This window comes from Triticum urartu, chromosome 1 (assembly GCF_003073215.2).
Source record: "Triticum urartu cultivar G1812 chromosome 1, Tu2.1, whole genome shotgun sequence".
In the NCBI taxonomy this organism is placed as follows: domain Eukaryota; kingdom Viridiplantae; phylum Streptophyta; class Magnoliopsida; order Poales; family Poaceae; genus Triticum; species Triticum urartu.
In genome coordinates, this window is record NC_053022.1 from 552,586,349 (window position 1) to 552,611,763 (window position 25,415).

General features: G+C 45.7%; 1 protein-coding gene across 1 annotated transcript; it reads left to right on the top strand.

Moving 5' to 3' along the window:
* Nucleotides 1–9,944: 9,944 nt before the first annotated feature.
* Nucleotides 9,945–11,216, top strand: LOC125533120. The gene has a single exon (XM_048696890.1). It carries the CDS (start codon nt 9,945–9,947, stop codon nt 11,214–11,216), a length of 1,272 nt encoding a protein of 423 aa, XP_048552847.1.
* The last annotated feature ends 14,199 nt before the right edge of the window (nt 11,217–25,415 follow it).

Here is a 25,415-nt window from a genome sequence, read left to right on the forward strand (position 1 = left end):
GATTCAGAAAATCCACTTCGTGAGTTTCGTCAAACTTTCAGTTGTCAGTCAATTCTCGCGCAGGTCAGCGCTCGCGCACGTCGTCCACTTCATCGTAGCAGTAGCGCACGTACGCCACCTCGCCGCAGCAACCGCACACATCGACGCTGGTGGTTGCTGGCCAGTCCATTCGGTCCACTCGGTCTGGCCCGGGCTTTGACGCCGCCGGTCCGGTCCCCGGAAACATGACCGCTCGCCTGCTCAGTCCAGTCCGGTCCGGACCGCCGGCGGCTGGTCCAAACGAAGGCTCGGTCTGGGATCGGACTGGACCGGACCGTGTCCACCCTGAACTGCGGTCCAAATGGACGACACAGTAGTAGCCCGTTGCTCTATCGATGGACAGACACGCATACCCGATGACGATCTTCACAAAAACTTATGGTGGGGCGTGCAAGCGATTTATCAGATTGAAGGGCCAAAGACTTGCTACCAAGTTATAGCGAATTACGGAGAAGGCACCTCAAGACTTTATCCAACTGCCCAATGTGTGGACTGACAATGAACCTTTGTTTCATAGCCTGATGGAGTGCGATCATGCTAGAGGGTTCTGGGAGGCAGCAACTCACTTTTTTTAGCAGAAGATGCCCATGTTAAATCCGGTAACGTGGACAAGAGATATGCTAGATTACAGTATTATTCCCAAAGATGATGTTGTTGTGATGATCACGTTGATGTGGGCGATATGGCACTCCGCAATATAGCTATACTCATGGAGAGAAGGAGTACCAACCACAGATGTTGATGATTATTATTGAAGAAATTGTCCGAGCCTTGCAACTACCACCAAAGGAGAATGTTCCACTTCCGGTCATGGCAAAGTGGGAAGCCCCAAAGGCGGGCTAATACAAGATAAATACGGATGGGGCGACGGATGTCGGACAAGGAATGGGAGGTGCGGGGATGGTCATTCGGGATCACACCGGCACTTTTATGGGAGCTAGGTGTGCTCGGTATGAAGGAATTATTGATCCACTTTCGATTGAACTACTCACCTGCCATGACGCACTTATCTTAGCGCGGCGGAAGGGCCTTCAGAGGGTGCACATTGAGATAGACTGCCAAGATATACAACGACTGTGGCAATCGCCCGAGAAGTCCGGTGGTTTTCATATTTTGCACGAGATGAGAGAGTCGAGTGCTATTTTTCAAGGTTTTAGGCTCCGGTACTCTAGTCGCCAAACTAATTCAGTGGCTCACCGTCTTGCCAAGAAGGCTTTATCCATGAGGCATGAGCAATTTAATTGTAACTCTTGATGTAAACCCTGGCTGGCTGTCTGATCCGATAGAGTCAGACATGCCTTCGCCTACTAAATAAAGAGCCGAAGGACTAGCTAAGAGCTTCAAAAAGATGAAGCAAATCACATGCGGTCAAGTGATCAAACCGATAGTCGAGGCCAGGAACGTTGCTCAATGATCGGTGGAGGCACGTGAATCTCTTGTTAGTCACGTGGCTTCCTCTTGTAAAACATGAGTCACGCCATATAAAAGGCTAGGCTTCGGCCATGTATCAATAGATTTGTTTTGCGTGAGTTTATGACAAATATAGAAACGCCCGAGTCCGGGGTATACCGTATTGTGTGTGTTCTATGTGATTTTCCATCATGGAAATTTACCAGCGACGGAGGGTTGATCATCACATGGACGCCTACGTGTTGATTTAAGGAGATCATTATTTTTATTCGTGTACTAATTGTGCACGGGTGGAGATTGTTATTGGAGGATGTGAGAAGGACAAAGGAAATAACTGTAAACCAATTGCCACCGTGAAAGATTGGCCCATCTACACGCGCGAATTAGCGTCTCGCAGACATGGCGGACGCACCCGGGCCGCCCCATATCCGCCCTACATTTCGGCGGGATATGAGGGGCGCCGGACAGTCCGGACGTTTGAGGCCGGTTTGAGATGCCGGGGTGGGTCGCTTTTTTGTGACCGGTCAGTGTCCGGGCGGTCTGCCCGCTCGTTTGAGGTGGGTTTTCCCGGCTGTAGATGCGCTAAGATGGATGGAGGCGGGTTGTTGGTCAAAGAGTCCCGATTAGATCTGCGCGACGACATACAGTGAAGAATGATGTGCAAACGGATGCGCAGACGTCTTTTGTTCAGGGCTGCCGAGTGTGGCGCGAGGTCGCCTGGTCGGAGAAAAAGCTGGTGTAGTCGATGTCAAGTGGGAGTAGCAAACCGACTTAGATAAGAAAACCAAAAAAGAAACGCCGATCAAACAACCATAGAGAGAGAAAAAAGCGAATCAATGGATCGGGAAGCATATCAACATGATCGGTGGACAAACCCTAGCTATGGGTTACGCAACCCTTGTGGAGTTCAGGGAGATCGACATCCCCAGGGGCAGCGCGACACGGAAGTGATCGTGGAGCCAGGTCTAGGAACTTGCGGCTCATACCATGTAACTAGATTAGAGGGAAGAGAGTTGGTGTTATGCGATGTACTCCCTCCGTTCCCAAATATAAGTCTTTCTAGAGATTTCAATAAGCGACTACATACGGAGCAAAATAAATGAATCTACATTCTAAAATATGTCTACATACATCCGTATCTTGTAGTCCATTTGAAATGTCTAAAAAGACTTATATTTAGAAACGGAGGGAGTATGTATCATTGAGCCTCGAGAACGAGTATATACTAGATGATACCCCGCGCGTTGCTGCGGGAATCAGTTGCAATATAATTTGATCAAATTTGGCTGTCTTAATACTTACCACTCCATATATGAATAACTAACCTCAATGTAAAAGTTATTAGTTATCTGTAAAGTTAACTGTAAAAGGGACATATGTTTATTTTTGAAGGAAACAAAATAATGTTTTGGTAGGCATCATGCCATTACATGTTAGTAATTGGTGGAAAGGCATGAGAAAAACAAAGACATACATTAGCAATCAAATATTGTGTAATAAAAAAGGATATATGCTACCTTATGTCAGCATCACGCCCTGCTTCATATGTTCACCTGTGATCATGACACATCTCCATAGCCATGTGTTTCCAACATAGAACTCTGAATCCTTAGTGAACAACCTGATGTCATGTTTTTTCATGTGGGATGCTCCATCAGAACCTACATGGCCATCAAAAACCTACAACCAAAATAACATGGTAGTTACTTCAGATGGTGCAAGAGAATCTCCGTGAAGTCCATGTGGGATAGTGGGATCATAGGAAAGGTTGGCTTGGTGTAGGAGGACGATATTATTTGGGCATGGAGGTGATGAGCGAAGGATGCTGTAGGAAGTTGGCTGCTCGCTTGCCTCGTCGAACAGACCCAAACTACCATATTAATTCATTTCTATTGCGTGGAGAAGGAGAAGCGTCTTGACTACATAGGACATGAAAAAGAGAACGATGTACCAGGTCTGATCGTTGGGGCCGGCCGAAACCAGCCTTGCAGCGGCGCTGGAGCTACCTTGATCAGAATGGAACAAACAGGGGAGGAGGGCCAAAGTCAAATCAGAAACACGGCCGCCATCTTGGGCACCAAACGATCGGCATCTGCAAGGGAACACTAGTAGAAAACGGGCCTATTATCTCGATTCATAAGGGCCTTTTGTCACAGTTCCAGAACCGGGAATAAATGGTCGTTATTAATGCCCTGACCCTAGTAACGACCCTTTAGTCCCGGTTTTAACCAGAACCGGGAGAGATGGGCCTCCACGTGGCCTGCGTTGTGAGCCCAGGCAGGAGGGCCTTTGGTCCCGGTTGGTGGCACCAATCGGGACCAATAGGCCTCCACGCGTCAGCATTTTTGTGTTTTTTTTGAAAGGGGCTTGTTTAGGGGTTTTGGGGTTAATTTAGTTTGTTATTAGCTAGCTAATAAAGAGAAGTGTCTCCGTGTGCTTGGTTTATACCAACGCTATGCTATGCCTAAACATGGCTTAGATTGAAGTGAAGGCAACATATGTGGTGCATGTCGAAAGTAATACTAATTAATCCTAACTTGATCAAGTTTGGATTAGTACTACTTTCGACATGCACCACATGCATGTTGCCTTCACTTCAATCTAATCCATGTTCATTTCACCCACTGATATATATATATATATATATATATATATATATATATATATATATATATATATATATAATAACTCTTCATACTCACATCATGCATCATCATAATAATAAGTCCTACTAATCATCATGATAGAACTTCTACTCGTTATTATAATAACAAGTCATACGATCATCATCCTCATAGTCATCGAACACAAACCCTACTTAATTGTTCTTAGAACATGATCATCAGTATTAGGTAGGACCTAAATACCCTATTTAAGGTAAAATAGCATAAAACAGTATAGACCCTGACTCTCCATTATGGAGAATGGAGATCATCCTGTCTCCAATTCTTGCACCCCGCTTCTTTTTGCGTCCAAGAACCTCTTTACGAGTGTCCATACATTTTTTCCATTCTCTGATTTGCATGTCTCCACTTCTTTTAGAAATCCGGTATGGACAGTTGAGATTCGTAGGATGACCTGGATATATGTTCAAAACATCAAGGCGACCATGCTCATACATCAGATGAGGCACACAATCCTCTGGGATTATCTGTTGAAAAACATATAGTAATAACTTCATAGTTAGCAATGAAGTACTAGTTTTATATAGAAATATGCAAAAGATGCACATATGTCGTAATAGTAAAAAATCTTACCAGGGTATCTCCATAGTAGTTACCGTAGTTCAACACGTGCACTAGTGACACGTATTGATCATAATGTTGAGGAGTTCGATTGTAGATATTGTAATTCTCAAGATCATTAAAAAATCCAACAAGATGAGTTTTCTCCTTGTAAGTTAACTCAGAGCCATCGGTGTAGTAAGTTCTATCTACCATCTTCTGCACATTCTTTGATACTTCAAAATAAGCTGTCAATGAAAATAAGCTGTCAACTATTTTGAAATAAAAAATATAAATATATATATATATGTACTACAAAAACTAAATTAGATCATTATTATTCAACTAATCATATGCATATGCCTTGCATAGTGCTCTCCAATTTGAGCATTCAATAAGAAAAATCAAATCGCAAAATAAAGTAGTATTCAAATTAGGATGCATTCAATTATAAGAAAAACTACATCATCTCCATGTGTCCGTACATCGAATATTATCACTAATACACGTCGAATACTATCATACATATCACCAGTACAGCTAGAACCGTAGCGCCCGACAGGTATCGGCGCGGGCGGTGGACACCCAAAGGGAAGGAACCATCACAGGATCATAGCTCCAGTGAGATCCCTGAAGAACCTGCCAGGTATTCTCGAACCTGCCCTCCAACGCAACCATGTAGCAACGGACGTGCTGGTCCTCCTCGCTGACACGGTGACGTACCACCTCCGCGGTGTCCGGAAGCCTCGGCACCGTCACTGGCCCACGCGACCGCCACCAAACAAGGATTGGGTCAACGACGGGCTGGCTCCTCACCAAGCTACGCCCCCCGGAAGGTAGCGCCTCCCAGTACCACCCCGGCGGAGCCCAGTCCCGGACATGGCCCATCTAGTCAAGCAGGTGTCGTCCTCCGCCGACTCGACGACGAGGATGCGGGATAGGCATCGTCCACGTCGATGCGGGAATAATTGCTTTAACTAAAAAAATAAACTAGTTCTATTAATTTTCTTGCTAAAAATAAACTACTACTATAGTAAAATAAACCAGTTTTATTAAATCAACTATTCAACTACTATAAACACTTACTATAAATAGAATAATGTAGTACTTACTAAAAATAAACAAGTTTACCTAGTTCTAACTAATTCCATTAAACACTTCCTAAGTAGTACTAATTACTAAAAGTTATCGGGGAGGGGGGTATATCGACAACGACATACCCGATAACAAAAATAAGAAGAGGAAGAAAAAGAAAAAAAGAGGAGAAGAAGAAAGGAATAGAGGAGGAGATCGAAGAAAAAAAAAGAAAAAAAGGAGAAGAAGAAGGAATAATAGAGGAGAAGAAAAAGAATTCTTTTTCTTCTCCTCTATTATTCCTTCTTCTTCTCCTTTTTTTTCTTTTTTTTCATCTTCTTATTTATTTCTCCTGTTATTCCTCTCCTCTTCTTCTTATTCTTCTTCTTCTCCTCCTTCTTCCTCTTCTTATTTTCTTTTTTTCTCTTCTTCTTTTTCTTCTAAATATGAACATATACATAAATGACTTTGATCATACATAATTTTCAGATTCCTACACAATATGAACATATACGTAAATTGACAAAGAAAATTCTATGAACAAAAAAAATCATAAAAATTATATGAACAAAATTACAACAGAAAAAAATCATAAAAATTCTATGAACAAAATTACAACAGAAAAAAATCATAAAAAATCTATGAACAAAATAAAAATTCTGTGAACAAAATTACAACAAAAAAAATTCATAAAAATTCTATGAAAAAATTGACATATTCTTTGCATATATATGAACACACAAACTTTTGCATATGCAACAATAATATCACCAAAAAAATGTATGAACAGAAAAAAATTCTAACTTTGGCATCTAAACTATACATCTAAATTAACTACAACAACTCAATTAACTATACATCTAAGCTACGCATCTAAATTAACTACAACAACTCAATTAACTATACATCCTAAATTACGCATCTAAATTAACTACACATCTAAATTAGGAAATTACGCAACGGACCGGTGCGACGATCGACGAGGAGGCCGGCAGGACACGGGGGCGACGGTGACGGGTGCGGCGACGGCGACGGTGAGAGGCGCGGAGACGGCGACGGTGAGGGGGCGCGGCGCGACGGGCGATGAAGAGGCAGGGGGCGGCGACGGCGACGGTGAGGGGCACGGCGTCAGCGGCGAGGAGGCAGGGGGGCATGGGGCGGCGACGGCGACGGCGACGGTGAGGGGCACGGCGTTGGAGGCAGGGCGACGGCGAGGCGCAGATCGAGGGGCAGCCTGGCTGTGTCGTCGGGCGGGGAAGACGAACTGAATGAAAAATTTCACAAGTGCTACTTATATAGACGAAGCATTGGTCCCAGTTGGTGGCAAAAACCGGGACCAATGCCCCCCTTTAGTCCCGGTTGGTGCCACCAACCGGGACCAAAGGCCACTTTTCGGCAGCCCAAAGGGCGGGAAGCGGCGGCCTTTGGTCCCGGTTGGTGGCACCAACCGGGACTAAAGGGGGGCATTGGTCCCGGTTTGTGCCACCAACCGGGACCAAAGGCCTTGCGCTGGCTCGGTGGTGGGATTTTTAGTCCAACCTCGCTAGTTGAAGAGCTCTCGCACCTGTTTATAAGCCTTGCTCTGTGTTTCCTTTCGAACTCCTCTGAACTGCAGGCTTACGGGCCTAATTGGACACTGCAATGCCTGTGGGCCTACTGGGCCTGCTGCAGGCCTGAATCCTGACCCATGGATGGGTTTCTAGTCGTATTCAGGCCGTGGTGGCCCAATAGGTGGCATTTTTTTATTTTTTGCTATTTATTTTTTCATTTCTACTTAGAACTAAATACTTATAGTTTTTTAGTGATTTATTTTTTCTTTTAGGTCACAAAAATTATAAACTTTCTGTTAGTGCCATTAGTTTTAAAATTTGAATAATTTAAATTTGAATTTTTTAAAATTTGTGTGAATCACTAGTTTATGAATAACTTTACTATAAAAATTGATTTTTGAGTCATTCTTTTTCCTGCTATTTAATATTACTGTGTTTTATCATTATACTCAATTTGGTAATTTTAGTTAGTCATAACAAATATTATAGGCATTTTTTTCTTTTTTGCTATTTATTTTTTCATTTCTACTTAGAACTAAATACTTATAGTTTTTTAGTGATTTCTTTTTTCTTTTAGGTCACAAAAAATATAAACTTTCTGTTAGTGCCATTAGTTTTAAAATTTGAATAGTTTAAATTTGAATTTTTTTAAATTTGTGTGAATCACTAGTTTACTAAATTTGTGTGAAAAAACTTTGTGTATTATATTTACTATGTACAATCTTTCTGCACAGAGATACCAAAATTTATAAACTCTCTGTTAGTGCCATTAGTTTTCAAATTAGAATAGTTAAAATTTGAATTCTTTGAAATTTGTGTGAATCTCAAGTTTGTGATTAACTTTACTAGTGCCATTAGTTTTTCAAATTAGAATAGTTAAAATTTGAATTCTTTGAAATTTGTGTGAATCTCAAGTTTGTGATTAACTTTACTAGTGCCATTAGTTTTTCAAATTAGAATAGTTAAAATTTGAATTCTTTGAAATTTGTGTGAATCTCAAGTTTGTGATTAACTTTACTAGTGCCATTAGTTTTCAAATTAGAATCGTTAAAATTTGAATTCTTTGAAATTTGTGTGAATCTCAAATTTGTGATTAAAATTACTAAAAAAATGAACATAGATGCGCCTATAGAGAAAATTCAACCTAAATTCATAATCAGTTTCCATGAATTTCAGAGAAATTCATTATGAATTTAGGTCAAATTTCCTGTATAGGGGCATCTATTTTCATTTTGAGAGGAGCTCAACAATGCAGAGAGGGACGGGCTTATAAACCAGTGTGGGCGCCCTTTGGTTGGCGAGGTGGGACTAAACTGTGAATCGCAACGAGGACCGACCATTTAGTCCCGGTTCGAGGCATGAACCGGGACTAAAGGTGGGCCTTTGGTCCCGGTTCAGGCCACCAACCGGGGTCAATGATGGTGGGCTAGGAGCCAGGCCCATTGGTCCAGACGAACCGGGACCAATGGCCCACGTCGCCCGGCCGGCCCCCTGGGCTCACGAACCGGGTCCAATGCCCCCATTAGTCCCGGTTCTAGACTGAACCGGGACTAATGGGCTGACCCGGCCTGGACCATTGCCCCCTTTTCTACTAGTGGAACTGCAGCTCGAGAGAAGCCTAGAGAGCGGTCGGAGGTGAGATGGACCCATGGTAGATCCCCGGCAATCACCGACCCGCGGCAAGGCGCACGAGGGCGGCGGAAGGAGGTGAGAGCAGAGACGGGGTGCGCCGCGGGGCAGCTGGGAGAGTGAGCGACGCACAGAGACAGACGGGGGATCGAGGGAGGAGTAATAACCATGCGAGAGAAATCGCTTGATTGACTCATGACTCGCCAGTTATTGGAGGCGGAAGAGGAGGCGGTCGCTCTCTTGGGTGATCATGGGATTGTATGTGTTTTTTTAGCCAAATGGGATCGTATGCGTGGACCAGAAGAGACAAACAGAACAATGAGAAACGGACGTGTATACTATAGCCCAGCCAAAACAAACTGAGTCTGAAAAACTGATCGATAGGAGGAGGCAAACAGTGAGCGGGAGTGGAACGTACTGTGAAAAAGAAAAAGAAAACAACGAACGGCTGGAAAGGAACGAAGTGGTACCTCGCATTTAGTGGAAGTCTTGGTAATTCAAACGTACTGGTCTCTTCTGTAAGCGAGTAGTGGAATGATGACGTGGCAAACTTGCTGATATGGACAATGTGCATGTTGAGAGAATAAATAGTAGTGGGGATCAACTTTTTAAGAATGTAAGATTAGAATAAAATATTTAAAGAGAAAGACGCCTCCGAGAGATAAATTGAAAATAATTCCTGTGTAATCCAGTGCAATCTCCAACTACTAAATATATCTCTAACATTTCCGAGCGTTCAACTTTGCATCTAGAACAATCACAAAGAACATCTGGCACACATTATCAATTGGCATGAACTACTTATCAAAAAGAATTGGCATGGACAAATTTCTTTTTAGGGGTATTTGGCATGAAGAATGTGGTATGTGATTTGTTCTTATTTCAGTCTGTGATATGATTTTTTTAGAAGGGCTCATTTTGTTTGGGCTTGGCGCGTCCTGGGCCTTGGCATGAAGTGAGACGATTTCTCGTGATTGCTGCTGGCGACGGCGGAACCCTAGCTAGCACTCCAGAAACAATGGCGAGTGACAGTGAGCTGCTGGTGGCGGCGGATCCTGAGTCGAATCCCACCGCCACCACCATATCCTCCCTCGCCCGAGATGAACTTCTCGAGATCTTCCTCCGCCTGCCGGACCTGCCGGCGCTCGCCCGCGCCGCCTTCACCTGCCGCACGTGGCTCGGTGCCGTCCGCTCCTCCCCGTCCTTCCGCCGCCGGTTCCGCGCCCTCCACCCGGCGCCCCTCATCGGGTTCTTCCTCGACACCTACGGCGCTCCTACCCCCTCCTTCTTCCCCGTGCGCCCCTTGGATCCCGACGTCACCGCCGCCGTCCGCCGGGGCGACTTCTTCCTCACCTCTCTCCCCGCACCCGCGTCCCTAAAGTGGAACGTCGCAGACTGCTGCGATGGGTATATCCTCCTCTGGGATACAACCGAGGTGGCGCTCGCTGCTCTCAACCCCATCACCTGGGCTGTCCACTCCCTCCCGATGCCTCCCGATGATATCAGGGCGGACGCGGAGAACGCCGAGGATATCTGGGCCGACGCGGACAACGCTAGTTGGTCAGACGCGGACAACCTAGGCGGCTTCACCTTCCTTGGTTTTCATATCTTGTCCTCTGAGGACAACCCTCGGTCGTTCCGAGTGGTCTGCGTCTGCAGTGATGAATATAGGGTTCGTGCCGCGGTCTTCTCGTCGGAGACATGGGACTGGGTCATCCATCCGTGGGTGGAAGGGCAAACCATGAGGGCTAATGATGGCATGATGGCTGCCGGTTCCATTTACTGGCCTTGCCCTAGCTATGGAACTGGAAGCATGATCAAAATTGACACTGCCACAATGGATAACACCACTCTGGACATGCCCAATGGAGTGGACATGGGGGCAGGCAGTATCAAGGTCGGGGAGACCAAGGATGGTGAACTTTGTATTGCTCGTGCATCTTATGATCTCCTTCTCAATGTTTGGATCCATAGTGTTGACGGTGATGGGATTCAGGGCTGGACACCGCACAGGACATTCTCTATGAGTTCCGAAATCGATCGCGTTTCTCAGGGGTGGGCGCGGCACTATGATGGAGACCTCGAGGTTGTGCAAGTTAAGAATGGATGCGTTTACTTATCAGCAAAACTGATGTGCCCTCTTGGCGCACTCTGCCGCTGGGTTTTCTCCCTTTCCTTGGAGACTATGAAGCTTGCCTTGCTGGTTGAGGGAAGGTATGATGGTCCTGGCTATCCGTACATTATGGCATGGCCTCCTTCTTTAGTTGGTGATGATCAACTTGAACTCTAAGGTTGGTACTCAAGTATGCAGCTGGCTGTCATCGCATATGAGGAAATGAGCGACAATTCGCGGGTACTGATTATATTACCGAATATTTTGGATGTATTTTGGAGGGCTGGCTGGTACTGAAAATTGGACGATTATTTATTCTGTCTTTAGTAATGGTTATTCGCATAGAGGTATTCAGATATACTGAAACTAGTGGTGCGAATTGCTGGAGCTAATGAGTTTTATCTAAGTTTGGATTTTCATGTGCCGCATACTTTCTGTTGAATACTGCTATGCTGCTTAACCTATTTGTGTTCGTCTTGTTATGCTTGTGTTTTCTGGTGGTTTAGCTGTGACTTGTTTTAATTTGCATTCCAGTTTGCAATATTAAGCAGCTGATGCCTTGGTTGAATAGATGTTAGAGAATGTTGAAAGTACTTGTAATAAAATTTGAGTAAAATGGAATTCTTAATACGCATCCATGCTTCCAACAGGAATCCCCTGGTACACATATTATGTACTAGCAAGAACTGTGAATTGTCGCTATTGTATTGCAGAAGCTTTTGATTTCTATAAGCATGTGTGTTCAAGTTTGGTTTATCCTGCTGCACCACCTGAATACCATGATTTAGCTTGTACTGAGACTAGAATACTGCGTATCTAATCTAACACTACTAGGAAAAACGTTATACACAGAATCTTAGCAGCAGCGTGGTTTAAAACAGACGCTACTGCTAACTAGCAGTAGCGAGCTTAAAGGAACCGCACTACTAATAATTAGATAGCAGTAGCGCTCTAGGTGAAACAAGCGCTACTACTATAATTGCCACAGATTTGCCCCCAGGCTAGATATAGTAGTAGCACCCTTCCCTGGACGCGCTGCTGCTAAAGTACTTAGTAGCAGCGTGTTTCTGCAAAACTCGCTGCTGCTAAGTGTTGCACCTAATTAAGTTTAGTCCCATACTACTAAGCGAACAAGGTGTTTACCACCTTAAATATGTTCACTATTTAGATTCTATACAAAAAGATCAATGATGACCAACGTATATTTTTGATGCGTGCTTAGACTTAGCAGTAGCGTTTTTCCTGAAAACGCGCTATAGCTACTTTAGCTATATCGCGCTTCCTGAAGTGCGCTACTGCTAGTTCGACTTAACCACCCGCGCGCCCGCTCAAAATTTCGCTAAGTCCTCCTTCCCCCCACTGTTCCCCTACTCCTCTGTCGCCGCCGCCCGAGCCCGAGCCTGCCCTCACCGCCGCCGCCCGAGGCCGCCGTCAACCTCACCGCCGCCGCTCTCGACCTCACCGTCGCCGCCGCCTCCCCCACCCCCTCCGCTCTTGACCTCACCGCCGCTCTCGACCTCATCGTCGCCGCCGCCTCCCGATCCCGAGCCCGCCCTCGCCGCCCCTACCTCTCTGTCGCCGAGCACCTCCCCGCCATCGTCTCTCCCCTCTCTGTAAGCCCCCCACCCCTCCCCCACCCTCGTTCTCTCTGCTTAGTTAGTACTAGATGTTTTTAAGTAGTAGTAGATGTTAATTTAGGGTTCATAGATAATGATTTTTAGCAGTAGTAGATGTTAATTAGTAGTAGTGATGGTACTAGTTAACTATTGTATAATATAGTTTATTTTTACTGTTTTTAGTAAGTGTTTAAAATAATTAGTAAGTAAATTAATAAACTAGTTGAACTACTTTAGTTGTAGTTGAACTAGTTTAGTAAGTAAATTAATAAACTAGTTGAATTAATAGAACTAATGTATTTTTAGTAAGATAATTAATATAACTAGTTGAACTACTTTATTTTTAGAAAGAACTAGTTTTTTTCTATTTATAGTAAGTTTATATTTAGTAAGAACTAGTTGAATTAATAAAACTAGTTGAACATGTCATATTTGTTGTTATTTTTTAGTTTAAGCAATTATTCGGGATGTATTCGTGATAACTTATACAGTTTTTGCTTTTGCAGAAATCAAGGAGCCCCTCCATCATCCCCGCCGTCGTCCCTGTCACCGACCCCCTCCGACATCGAGGTGAGACCAGCCAAATATCCATGTATATCTTGTGTTGCTCAAATAGGATATGTGGTTGCCCAAGTGGCCGTTCATGTTCAGTTTACACCTCCGAGTGGCCTATGTTTTGCCGGAGTGTTGATTAATTTCCGTTCCGGCAAATTTCAGGCGCTCGATATGTCCTTTTTTAGCAAAGTTCATGCCGGATTTTTCCGTGAATTCTGGCATGACTTGTGCTAGAATATGTAGGAAATATCGAGTGGCCTGGATTTTCTTGAAAAATAATGATCTAATTTAGGTTTTTTAGTACATATATTTAATTGTACAAGTTTAATCTTTGAATTATGAACGTAGGAAATGTCGTACTCGGACGACGACAGTCTCCCGGGGGAGTGCAGCTGGTGCCACGACGATCGAGGTATGTGCGACAGGTTCGTTGAGCTGGACGAAGATCGGCGCTTCAGCATTAATCTCGAGGAGACCTTCGATGTTGAAACAGTACGGTACGCAACAACGACAAGTGTTTTTTTTCGTAATTAAGCATGACTTCAACTATTTCAACGTCTAATTTTCATGTTTTACAATTCGACTAGCTTATCCCATGCCATGCAAGACGCTATGTCTTGGAGAGGATGGGTTTTAAAGACCATGAAAATTTTTAAACAAAGAAAATACACCTAAGGTCCCATCATGATATCAATTTTGAAGTAAATCTGTACAATTCTCATAGCGTAACCCATTTTGGTTGCCAAAAATTGGGAAGCACTTTGCAAAATGTATGGTTTTTATGAGGGCATGATTGTCACCATGGATCTTGGTCATCCTGACATCGAGCAAGACAATATGGACATTTGGGTCCTTGTTGATACGCTTCCGATTCTACCGCATTGTGAGTTTCTCAAACATAGTTATTAACTAATTTATATTGTTTATTTCAAAATAGTTGACAGCTTATTTCCATTGACAGCTTATTTTGAATCTTCAAAGAATGTGCAGAAGATGGTAGACAAAACCCACTACACCGATGGCTCCGAATTAACTTATAAGAAGAAAAGTCATCTGATTGCTTATTGTACTTATCTTGAGAATTACAATACCTATTATCGAACTCCTCTAAATTATGGTGAATACGTGCCACTAGTGCACGTGTTGAACCATGGTAACTTCTATGGAGATACCCTGGTAAGATTTTTTACTATTACGACATCCGTCCATTTTTTGCATACTTCTAAAACTAGTACATCATTGCTAACTACGAAGTTATTACTATGTTTTTCAACAGAAAATCCCGATGGATTGTGTGCCTCATCTGATGTATCAGAATGGTCGCCTTGCAGTTCTGAACATACAGCCAGGTCAATCTAAGGAGCTCACGTGTGCATATCGGATTTCTAAAACCGGTGAACACATGCTAATCAAAGAATGGAAAAAATGTTTGGACATTCGCAAGGAGGTTCTTGGAAGTAACATTAAGCGAAAGGCAAGAATTGGAGACAAGATAATCTCCATTCTCCATAATGGAGAGTCAGGGGCTATCTTGTTTTTTGCTATTTTACCTTAGAGAATATAGTAGGTCCTAAGAGAATGTAGTAGGTCCTATGAGGTACAATATGTTTATTATATGATACAATGTGTTAGAGTTGATGATGAGGAGTACTTGTGATTACGATTAGTGACCAATTTGCTATGTGATGTCTCATTGATGAAAACGATGATCTTGAGGAGGTGTTATATGACAATGATGTATTATGATAATAAGTTGTTAAATGATATGATGATGATGATATTTATTATATCATTGGGTGAAAGAACCGCGGATTAGTTTCAAGTGGATGTCCATCCACTTGAAACTAGTCCACGGTTCTTTCACCCCGTGATGTAATAACTCATTATGATGTAAAAACAATTTCTAAATTCCTGTTATATGAAAACTTGTGTAAAGGTGTATGAATACAACATGAAATAAAAAAGAAATAAAATACAAAATAATAGTAGCAGCGCGGGCTGGGAGAAGCGCTACTACTAATTACCAGTAGCGCTCCTTCGGGAAGTCGCTACTACTAAGTCGATTTAGCAGTAGCGTGGGCGGAGGCACTCTACTGCTATACGTTAGCTGTAGCGCCTTATCAGTAGCGCACCGCCCCGCGCTACTGATAGGCCTAAAACCCGTGCTGCCGCTAGGCTTTTCCCTAATAGTGTAATACTATGAAAAACTGGTTGTTGATGCTACGAGTCCATGTGTTGTGAGCCTGTGACCGATGTATTTGTGAGGACACAGTTAGGATGAATTGTTCCATCAAATAGAACAGTAGGGTCATGTCCCAAGTTGAGAGGTCAGCTCTTGGATGCCCGTTTCTCGGGCTCCACCTCCATGGCTCCATCCATTATTCCAAGGTTGGTTCCATACGGCCAAAAAAGGGCAGTAGGAAGAATAATCCTTCAAGGCTTGTGTAATTTGTGGATGAACTTGAAACAGGTGTGGGGGCAACGTTGTTGGTCAAGGAGGAGCTGTTTATTCTCCTTGACATATTATATTTTAGTGTGTCCACCTCTTTTCTCGATTTTTTTTGTTGAAACTCATTGTACACGTACATGCTTGTTGCTGGCTGGTACCCGTGCAATCGACGTGGATGCGACTGTCCAGTTGCAAAGCTTTGGCATTTCACCCCGAATGCTACTCCAGGATAGAACCAGTGGCGTGGAACAATACCACATTGCTCAAAGAAGCATGTGAAGATGGACGCCTCCGATGAGGTGGTCCCCAAAGCTAGATGCCGAGACAACAATATGCAGTTTTTGACTACACAATCTATTCATTTTTGAAGATGCCTTTGTTTGTTGTTATTTGTTGCATGCACAGCTAATAACAAAAAAGATTGCTTCCAAGTGCTCAACTTGTATTGGGATATGTTTCTCATGGAACTTTGGTGGTGGCTTTTAGTTGTGATTTGTAACTTGGGCTAAAAATGTTGATGTCGTAGTTGGTGCCCTGATGAGCATGGATGACCAATAGTTTTGGAAGTAGAAGTAGTGAAATCTTTTGAGGCCTGATGAACTTTAACATAGTATTCCCGTAGGAAAGAGCCATGGCGGAGCACATATCGATAATATCGATAGTAGTATCATTTTTGCATTTCATATCATTGGCATTTTTCATATTCTGAAAATGGCTGCAGCTCAGTTAGCTAGCCGCCCAGAGCTGGTATTTCTGAAAGCAGCTTCACACCGCATGCACACTGTAGGAAAGACTAGAATTTACATTCCGAAGCCGCCTACTGCATCAAAAGAGTAGAATTTACACAAGGAGCCTTGCCGGTGGAGGTGCTCTGTCTATCACTGTAGAAAAAAAATGCCGGCAAGTTGGGACACCGGAGCATTAGAATTCCGTCCTCAAGGCTTGTTTTCTGCATGAGCATTGCGCATTGCAGGAAGATATATGAGCAAAGGACATGATTATACCGGTCGCGGGAAGATATATAAGCAAGGAATTGATTATACCTGTGGGGCCGGGAACCTTGGCCTTGCCCCTGGTGAAGCGAGTGAATTGCAAAAAACATCGACATTGATGGCTAGGGCTGCAGAAATCACACTTGTACAGTTTTGTGCCAAAAACCACTAACTTTGAGCCTTTTTTTTTGGACAAAAAACACTAGTCGGTGGCTTAGGCCGTTTTGAGCACAATTATGACTGGTGGGTCTTGCTGGACTGGGTGGCGTGGCAAATAAAAACGGCAATTACGTCCCGATATGATTTTATTTTGCAAAAAGATCCCTGAGAAAATGCAATCGGGTCCTCTCATCTCCCGTGGTGGAGGTCGGCGCTCAGTCCCTACCCGTGCGCGGCCGACGCAACTGCTGCTTGCTTAGGTGGCGGTGCACGGGGGAGATCTGGCATGGTCGAGGACGGTTAAGGCCCGTGGGAGCCAACGAGGCAGAGGCGGGGGGGGGGGGGGGGGGGGGGGGGGGGGGGGGGGGGGGGGGGGGGGGGGGGGGGGGGGGGGGGGGAACCTTGCTCACCGGCAGATGGCGGTGGCAGAGTTCGGTGCAGCTGGGCTGCAAGGCGTCCCTCGGGCGGACGAGGCGGATGCAGGGATGACCCCAGGTTGATGGTTTCTGGTGGCGGTGGAGCTCGATCCGGCGAATGGCTGAGGCAACGAAGACCAGCGAGTCAGCGAGGATTTGGGGGCAGCTCGTGTTGTTGCATCATCCGGCGGCACAACCAGAGAGAAGGTCAGGGGAGCAGAGGAAGGGGTCATCTTAAGCCGTCCTGCCGGTGGCGGCGGCCATGGCGGGAATACAAGGGGGGAGGGGTAGCACATCCCGATGTTGCGCCGCCAGAGGGAGGTCGTGACGGTGGTGGCATCGCGGATGGTTGGCCAGAGAGAGGCCACGGCGGTGGTTGCACCACCGGAGGTTGGCCGGGACGACTTGTGTGTGTGTGTGTGTGTTGAAAAAGATGTCCTTATCCACTTTTACTTCTTTACAATTTAGTGTGTGTTGTTTTGTCTATTTGCAACCCATTGTTTCATGCCACATCATCCTTTTTAGGCTCGGTTTTAGGCTCGGACGACACTTTTCGCCGAAAAACGGCCCAGTCACGCCCCCAACGCCCCCAGGACATCAAAATAGCGCCGGCAAACCCAGGCGAAACCCGGCGCGCTGGGGGTCTCTTGGGGGCGCCGGCGGAAGTTTCGGCGAATCGTATCTCACCATATGTCCTTTTTCTTGACCCACTTAATCATTCTCCTCACAAACTTTTGCTTGGGATGGGGTGTGACTGGAAAGATGCCCTCTTTATTTCGCCGAATGACCCCCAAGACACCAACTTTTTTGGTTCGGTGATATTCTTGGGGGTGCCAACGGCTGGAGATGCTCTTACCTGTCATAATCGAGCTTAAAACGAGTGAAGCAGGCGACTAGTATTTTTTGCAAAAAATTAGCCTTGGCATTAGTGATTTTTGTCATAAAACTGCAGAAGTGTGGTTTCTACAACTCTATCGATGTTTTTTTGCAATTCACTTATGATGAAGCGCCAGTGTGGACGATCTATCTATCCACTGGTACCTGTCGGTATTCTCCTCTCGTCTTCCGCTCTTTAGCTATTGTACTTGAATCAAATGAAACAACTAGTTCAACTACGTTAATAAAAGAGTGATAGGCTAACATTACATGCTGATCACCAAAGCAGTGCAATCAATATGCATGCTTCAAAACTACCTGAGGCTGAGGGATACAAAAGCAAAGTAAATCATTTTCCTATAAATACACCGTTGTCACATGTCATTGTTTTTTTATTCCTGAGATATCAACACGAGCATATAGATATGAAAAAAGCCAATGAACAACCGGTTTGATAGTACTCCCTCATAAAGTAATGATCTAAACGCTCTTATATTACTTCACGGATGGAATATTAGAAATCTACCCCCATCAACTGCCTACTGTATATGGCCAACTGAATACAAGTCACTACAAAAGATATGTGGGAAAATATCAAAATAAAAGTTGAACCCACAGTACAGGTTACATCATGCTAGCTGGGCATATGCAGCAGGTACGACCAAACCTGAAGAAACGCATTCTTGTCAGAAAATCCAAGTAAGTCAATGGGCAGGAGGCCATTGTTTCTCTCGGCTCCCACGACCCACGACGGGCAAAGCCGAACCCCATCTGTACCCATCCTTGGTTCTTTGCCGGAAAATGTTTTATAGGAATACAGCATATTACTGAAGGCTGAACGCGGTTAAATAATTGAAAAGAAGAGAAATGATCACGAATGTTCTGGCATGACAGTAGATACACAGTTCATGGCAAATTGGCAAAGCGTGTTAGAGCATCTACAACCGGGCGCCTCAAACACGCCTCATACGTCTGGGCGGGCCGCCCGGTCACATTTTTTCGATCCAGATGGACGCCTCAAACGGGTCTCAAACGCCCGAGCTGACCGGCACCCTCCATATCCAACCCAATTATGGGACGGATAGGGCGTCCGGACACGCCCTTCACGTTGGACTGACGAAGTGGTCCCAGCCGGAAACGCCCTCAGACCCGGTGGTCCGAAGCTCATTTTCTCCGTCGGACCGGTGGCGCCGCGTGGCACAGCTTCGACGGGCCGCGTAGTGCATTGCCCGGCTACTTAAGTCGACCGGCGGCACGGAAACCCTACCATCCATCCACATTTTTCTCCTCCTGTCCGCCGCCGCTGCCACTTTCCACTCCACCCGTCTGCCTAGTAGCCATGCCCCCACGCTGTCGGATGAGGAGCGAGCCATTTCTGACGCCGGAGCGCCAGCTCAAGCTCCTTGAGCAGATCCGGGCTAGGCGCGAAGCCCGGATCGCCGCGGAGCTACATCCGGATGCAGTTGATCCGAAGGAGGAGTTGGAGGAGGAGGTGGAGGAGGAGGAGGACTTTGAGGAGGAGGGGGATGAGCCGAAGGAGGAGGAGGATGTGGGGGATGCTGGCGACAGGGATCTGTAGGCGGAGCAGTAGGCCATCATCGATTCCCTCAGGTCGGAGTCGGCTGCGGAGGCAAGACGGTGTCACCGGCAGGAGATGGAGGCGCAAGAGGCCGCGGAGAGGGCGGAGATGCTCGCCAACATGGATGAGGTCGAGCAGGAGGAAGATGAGCCGGAGCCCTCCTACCCGCCCGTCCAGCCGGCGCCCGGCACCGTCGTCGTGGACATCTCCGTAGGATTTTTTTTACATGCTTTGTATGGATCTAGGGGATGAAATATGAGAGAGGTGGATGCAAAGTGTCTGATTTGAGGCGTGCTTAGTCAGTGCCCGCGTACGGGCCCGGGCGCGTTCGCGGGCATTTGAGAGGCTAGGTTTGCCAAGTCCGGCTGTAGATGCTTTTAGAGCAACTCCAACCCGCCGACGCAAACTATTCGCGCATGTTCGTTTGAGTCGAAACAGACATAAATCGTGGGCCAACGCACCGACGCAAATTGACAAGCGTCCGCTTTGACTCATTTAAGGCCCAAATTTGAGCGGGGTTTGCATCGGTGTGGACATGGAGCGAACGCGCACGATGCCCGCCCTGTCCCCCCCCCCCCCCCCCCCCCCCCCGACCCGCGAGGCGGTGACACATCCACCCTCATTCTCCCATCCCAAAAAACCTCCCACCCGCTCGCCATGGCCAACGCACCGAACCCCGCCGCCGCCGGCGGCTTCGCCTCCACCGTCGACAAGCCCCACGCCCACTGGCGGAGGACCCCGGTGGGCGAGGGGTGGCAGCCGCCATACCTTGATGTGGTGCAAAAATAATTGTATACCTACATATAACGTGCTATCGGCTGGCTGGGTACGCTCGTTGCCACGTTGACTCCTTGTGTCGCTGGGAAAGTCGTCGTTTGCTGGAATGGGCCACGCAGACGCAGGCCCATGAGGCCTTGAACCACCGATTCACACTGAACCGATCGCCCCAGACCGCACGAAGCCAGCCAGCGACCCGAGACGCACTCTTGCACACGCAAGAACCCTAGCGACACCTCCACGTTTTCCTCTTTGTTTTCTAGCGCGGCGGCAACTGGCTAGTCCAGGACGAGGCGGACGACGAGACGGCCGGCGGAGGCCGTGGGCTGGGCGTCGAGCCGTCGAGCAAGCGTGAAGGGTTGCGGTTGGGGCCTAGCAGGCGGCGGTAGCAAGCGACGACGCGAGCAGCGCGCCGGTACCCAGCTACCCAGCTCCGCCTCCTTCACGGGTCAAGGACAACATACAACAGTGTGGCGTGTGACCAGTGAAGGAGAGGAAATTTTTTCAACACCGCGTGTCGCCTCGCCACACCTTGAAAAAATTTCGTTCTCCGCCTCTGCCCACGCCATCCGTAAAAAGACGCCGCAGTCCAAGAAGAAGGAGCTAACGGATGCACAGCAGACCGTTCGGTCGGCAAAAAGAGCTTGCTGGAGGAAGGCCGACAAGCTGGAAGCCGCGGCCGCCTCCCAATAGGAGGCCGCCATCATGGAGAACAAGGCCCTCGTCGTTGCGGCCACGCAGCAGGCCCTTCTCATGCTAGGGTTTGACAATGCCCCGGTCAGCATGGGCTTGTTGCTGCCGCCATATCGACACATTTGCGTGGTATCTGTGGAACGAAAGAAATCGACACATTTGCCCCAACTCCGCGACGTCGGCCAATGGTGTTACCTGTCTGATACCTGCAGATATTAAGCTGTTGGACTTAGCACTGTTGTGGCACGCCCCTGTACAGGCATATCACTGCTGGTGAGTGCATTTTTGTTTTCCCTCACTTTCCTCTGGACCTATATCTCTTCTCTGTACATTCCTAATTCTTTGATGCATAAGCAGAACTCTCCCCGTTCCGTTGCAATGTGCGTTTTCAAGTTGCCGGACAAATTGATTGATCTCTTTGACAGTCCTCGACGTAGATGCCTCCGGAGGAAAGTTATTGATAGAGACGACCCAAGATGTCACTCCCTTGCTGCGTGGTGCCGCCCAAAAAATAAAGGGAGCCTTGGTGTTCTTGATATGAAGATTCAGAACCAAGCTTTGCTGCTGAAGTACATCCATAAGTTTCTGAATAAAGAGGATATACCGTGGGTTTTACTCATATGGAACAAGTATTACACTGACACACCTCCACACTCTATGCCCAGCTGCGAATGGCTTTGGTGGAAGGATGTTACTATGGAAGGATGACTGGGATTTATAGGGGACAGGTTTCTGAATAAATCTCTCTCATGGACATTTATAGGGGATCACAAAATGTGTTCCGCAAGCAGGTGACACGGTGTTACTATGGAAGGATAACTGGGATTCTAATGGGCCACTACAAAAATATCTCCCGCATCTGTTCTCGTTCACCACTTCAGAAGACATCCCTATAGCTCAATATGCCTAGAATGAAACGCCAGCAGACAACTACCTACAGAAAAATCTACCCTAAGCATTCTACCGTCTACCTGAGAGGGCCATGGGTATTTATTGATTTAGATGGAGCTTATCCCATGATCGCATACATAGCTTGGAGTACAAAAGATTAGGAGATAAAGATGAATGAGTTTAACTAGATACTAGTCTATTTCTAAGCTAACAAACTCCTCAACTAACATATATGCGCCGGTGTGGGCCTATATGAGATATCTTCAACACCACCCCTTAATGACAACTTGATCAAGTAGAGATTATGCCTCAATGCTTCAATGCTTCTTGTGGGTAACACATTAGCGAAACCATATGCAACCTGATCTCCTGAATGAATAAAACGAACATCCAACTTTTTGCTGGCAACACATTCTCTTATAAAATGAAAATCTATCTCAATATGTTTTGTTCTAGCATGAAAAACTGGATTAGCAGAAAGATAATCGGCACTAATATTATCACACCACAAATAAGGAGCTTGTACTTGTGCCACTCCAAGTTCCTTCAGCATAGACTCAAGCCAAATGATTTCTGTTGTGGCATTGGCTAATGCCTTATACCCAGTCTCTGTACTAGACCTAGAGATAGTTGCGTGCTTCTTAGCACATCATGACACTAGATTTGGACCAAAGAAAATTGCAAAGCCACATGGACCTTCTGTCATCTATACTTCCAGCCCAATCAGTATCCATAAAAGCACTAACAAGAGTAGACTGAGACATACTGAATGTTAGTTGAACACTTACTGTGTATCACATATCTCAGAACATGTTTAGCAGCAGTCCAGTGCAAGGTGGTAGGTGCATGAAGAAATTGGTATACTCTGTTTACAGCAAAGGATATATCTGGTCTAGTAAGAGTTAAATACCGGAGAGCACCAATCATACTTCTGAATTGAGTGCTATCTTCCTGATTCAGAGGCTTATCTTCATGTAGAGATATCTATCTCTATAGATCTTAATGTCCAATATGTAAGTAGCTTCACCCAGGTATTTTATTAAAAAACTCTTGTTCAAATAACCCTTTATGCTTTACATAAATTCTATATCATTTTCAATCAATAAAATGTCATCCACATACAGCATTAGAAATGCTACAGAGCTCCCACTCACTTTCTTGCAAATACAAACTTCTCCATAAGATTGTATAAAACCAAAAGCTTTGATCACCTCATCAAAGCGTATATTTCAAATCTGAGATGCTTGCACCGGTTCATAGATGGATCACTGGAGGTTGCATACTTTATTAGCATCCTTAGGATTGACAAACCCTTCCGGTTGCATCATGTACAACTCTTTCTTAAGGAACCCGTTAAGGAATCCATCTGCTAGATTTCATAATCGAAATATGCGATAATTGCTAACATGATTCTAACAGACTTAAGCATCGCTACAGGTGAGAAGGTCTTATCATAGTCAACTCCTTGAATTTGTCGAAAACCCTTTGCGACAAGTCGAGCTTTATAGACGGTCACATTACCATCGGCGTCCGTATTCTTCTTAAAGATCCACTTGTTCTCAGTGGCCTGCCGGTCATCGGGTAAGTCTACCAAAGTCCACACTTGGTTCCCATACATAGATCCTATCTCGGATTTCATAGCCTCAAGCTATTTTTCGGAATCTGGGCACATCATTGCTTCTTCATAGTTCGCAGGTTCACCATTGTCTAACAGCATGACTTCCATGACCGGATTACTGTACCACTCTGGTGCGGAATGTGTCCTAGTCGACCTACGAAGTTCAGTACTAGCTTGATCCGAAGTCTTATGATCATCATCATTAGCTTCCTCTTCGTCTAGTATAGGCATCACGGAAACTTCTTTCTGTGATGCGATACTCTCCAATTCGAGAGGAGGTACGATTAACTCATCAAGCTCTACTTTCCTCCCACTCACTTCTTTCGATAGAAACTCGTTCTCTAGAAAGGACCTATTCTTGGCAACAAAGATATTGCCCTCGGATCTGTGCCCAATGGTCTCTTTAGGGTGTCCTATGAAAATGCACTTTTCCGCTCTGGCCAGCGACCGGCGAGGGCGGCCGGCGTCGGGACGAGGGCACGAGGCGGCGGGTTCTGCTCAATGTAGTTGCTGGCTCGATCTGGACGAGCGGCGTGTAGTGGCTAGATCAGTTGGCTGCGTTCGGGCCAACAGGTAAGTGTTATTGATCTATTTTTTCTCTCTATATCCCAGTAACATATCCATAGGTATATAGGTTAACCAAAATCCCAGGGTAGGTCACGGCCCACCCTGTAGCTCCGTCCATGGCTATTAGCTTGTTTAGCTGCTAGTTTGTAGTGCTCTCCCTGCTGATGTGCCTAATGTGGTGGTAAGGCCACCACATTTGAATGGGGTGAGCAGGACACAAACGTGTATGCAGACAAACAGCTGTGGTTTGCATCTGCTTACCCCTTAAGCACAAATGCGGGCAACCGAACAGCCTGGCCTAAAGTGGCCACTGATGCGATGCAGGCAACCAAACAACATGCATATGTTGGTTTGTTGCCTGTTTTTGCTAAACCAGACTGGGTTGAGATGTGGCTCAAATGCAGGCACTGTTCACCCTAGGCAACCAAACGCGTCCATAGTGAATGGATATCAAATGCTAGGGAAATCAACGTGATGGCATACTAACTGCCGGGTAGACATGCATGCTTATGCTGGCACTTTCACTGCCGGTAACAGTAGTTCATTTGACATGACCAGTCTGCCGGGATAAAATGAACTACCGGCAAATGCATACATGACGGAAGATAAACTGTCGGGAGAACTAATCCCCGACAACCGTTCTTGTGGCAGTTCTATGAGAACCACTCTCCCAGCAGTTTATCTGCTCTCTGAATGGCTTTCTCCCAACAGATTACATGCCATTAGGTTTGTGTTGTGGTGTAGTGAATAACACACAAATAGTTATTTTGCAGCTTAAATGAAGAGGTGGAGGCTAATGACATTCCAGTAGAACAGGCAATAAACACAACCTAAAAGTAGTTAGTAGATAACACCATCATGCGCAAGAGGGCTTAAGGTTTACATTCTCCATATAACATGATGGAACGAAACGGTCACAACATTAACGAACCACATTTGGCATTATTATGAACCATATAACCTATCTACGGAAGGTAAATACTAATAGGGTAGCCCAACACAGAAAGCTAATGAAGGCATACTGCCTCATATGGGTAGTTTGGAAGAACGTTGATACTCCCGAACCAGGGACGAACATGGTGCTTCTGAGACTGTGCACCTGCAAAACCAGAGATGGTTGACTGTAATACTCCGGGGAAAAAACCAGAAGATGGCTTGTAGGTATATACATAAATGTGCGTATTTTAT

Excerpts from the sequence above, each read along its gene's own strand:
- LOC125533120 (XM_048696890.1), top strand. The coding sequence starts at position 9,945 with ATGGCGAGTGACAGTGAGCTGCTGGTGGCGGCGGATCCTGAGTCGAAT.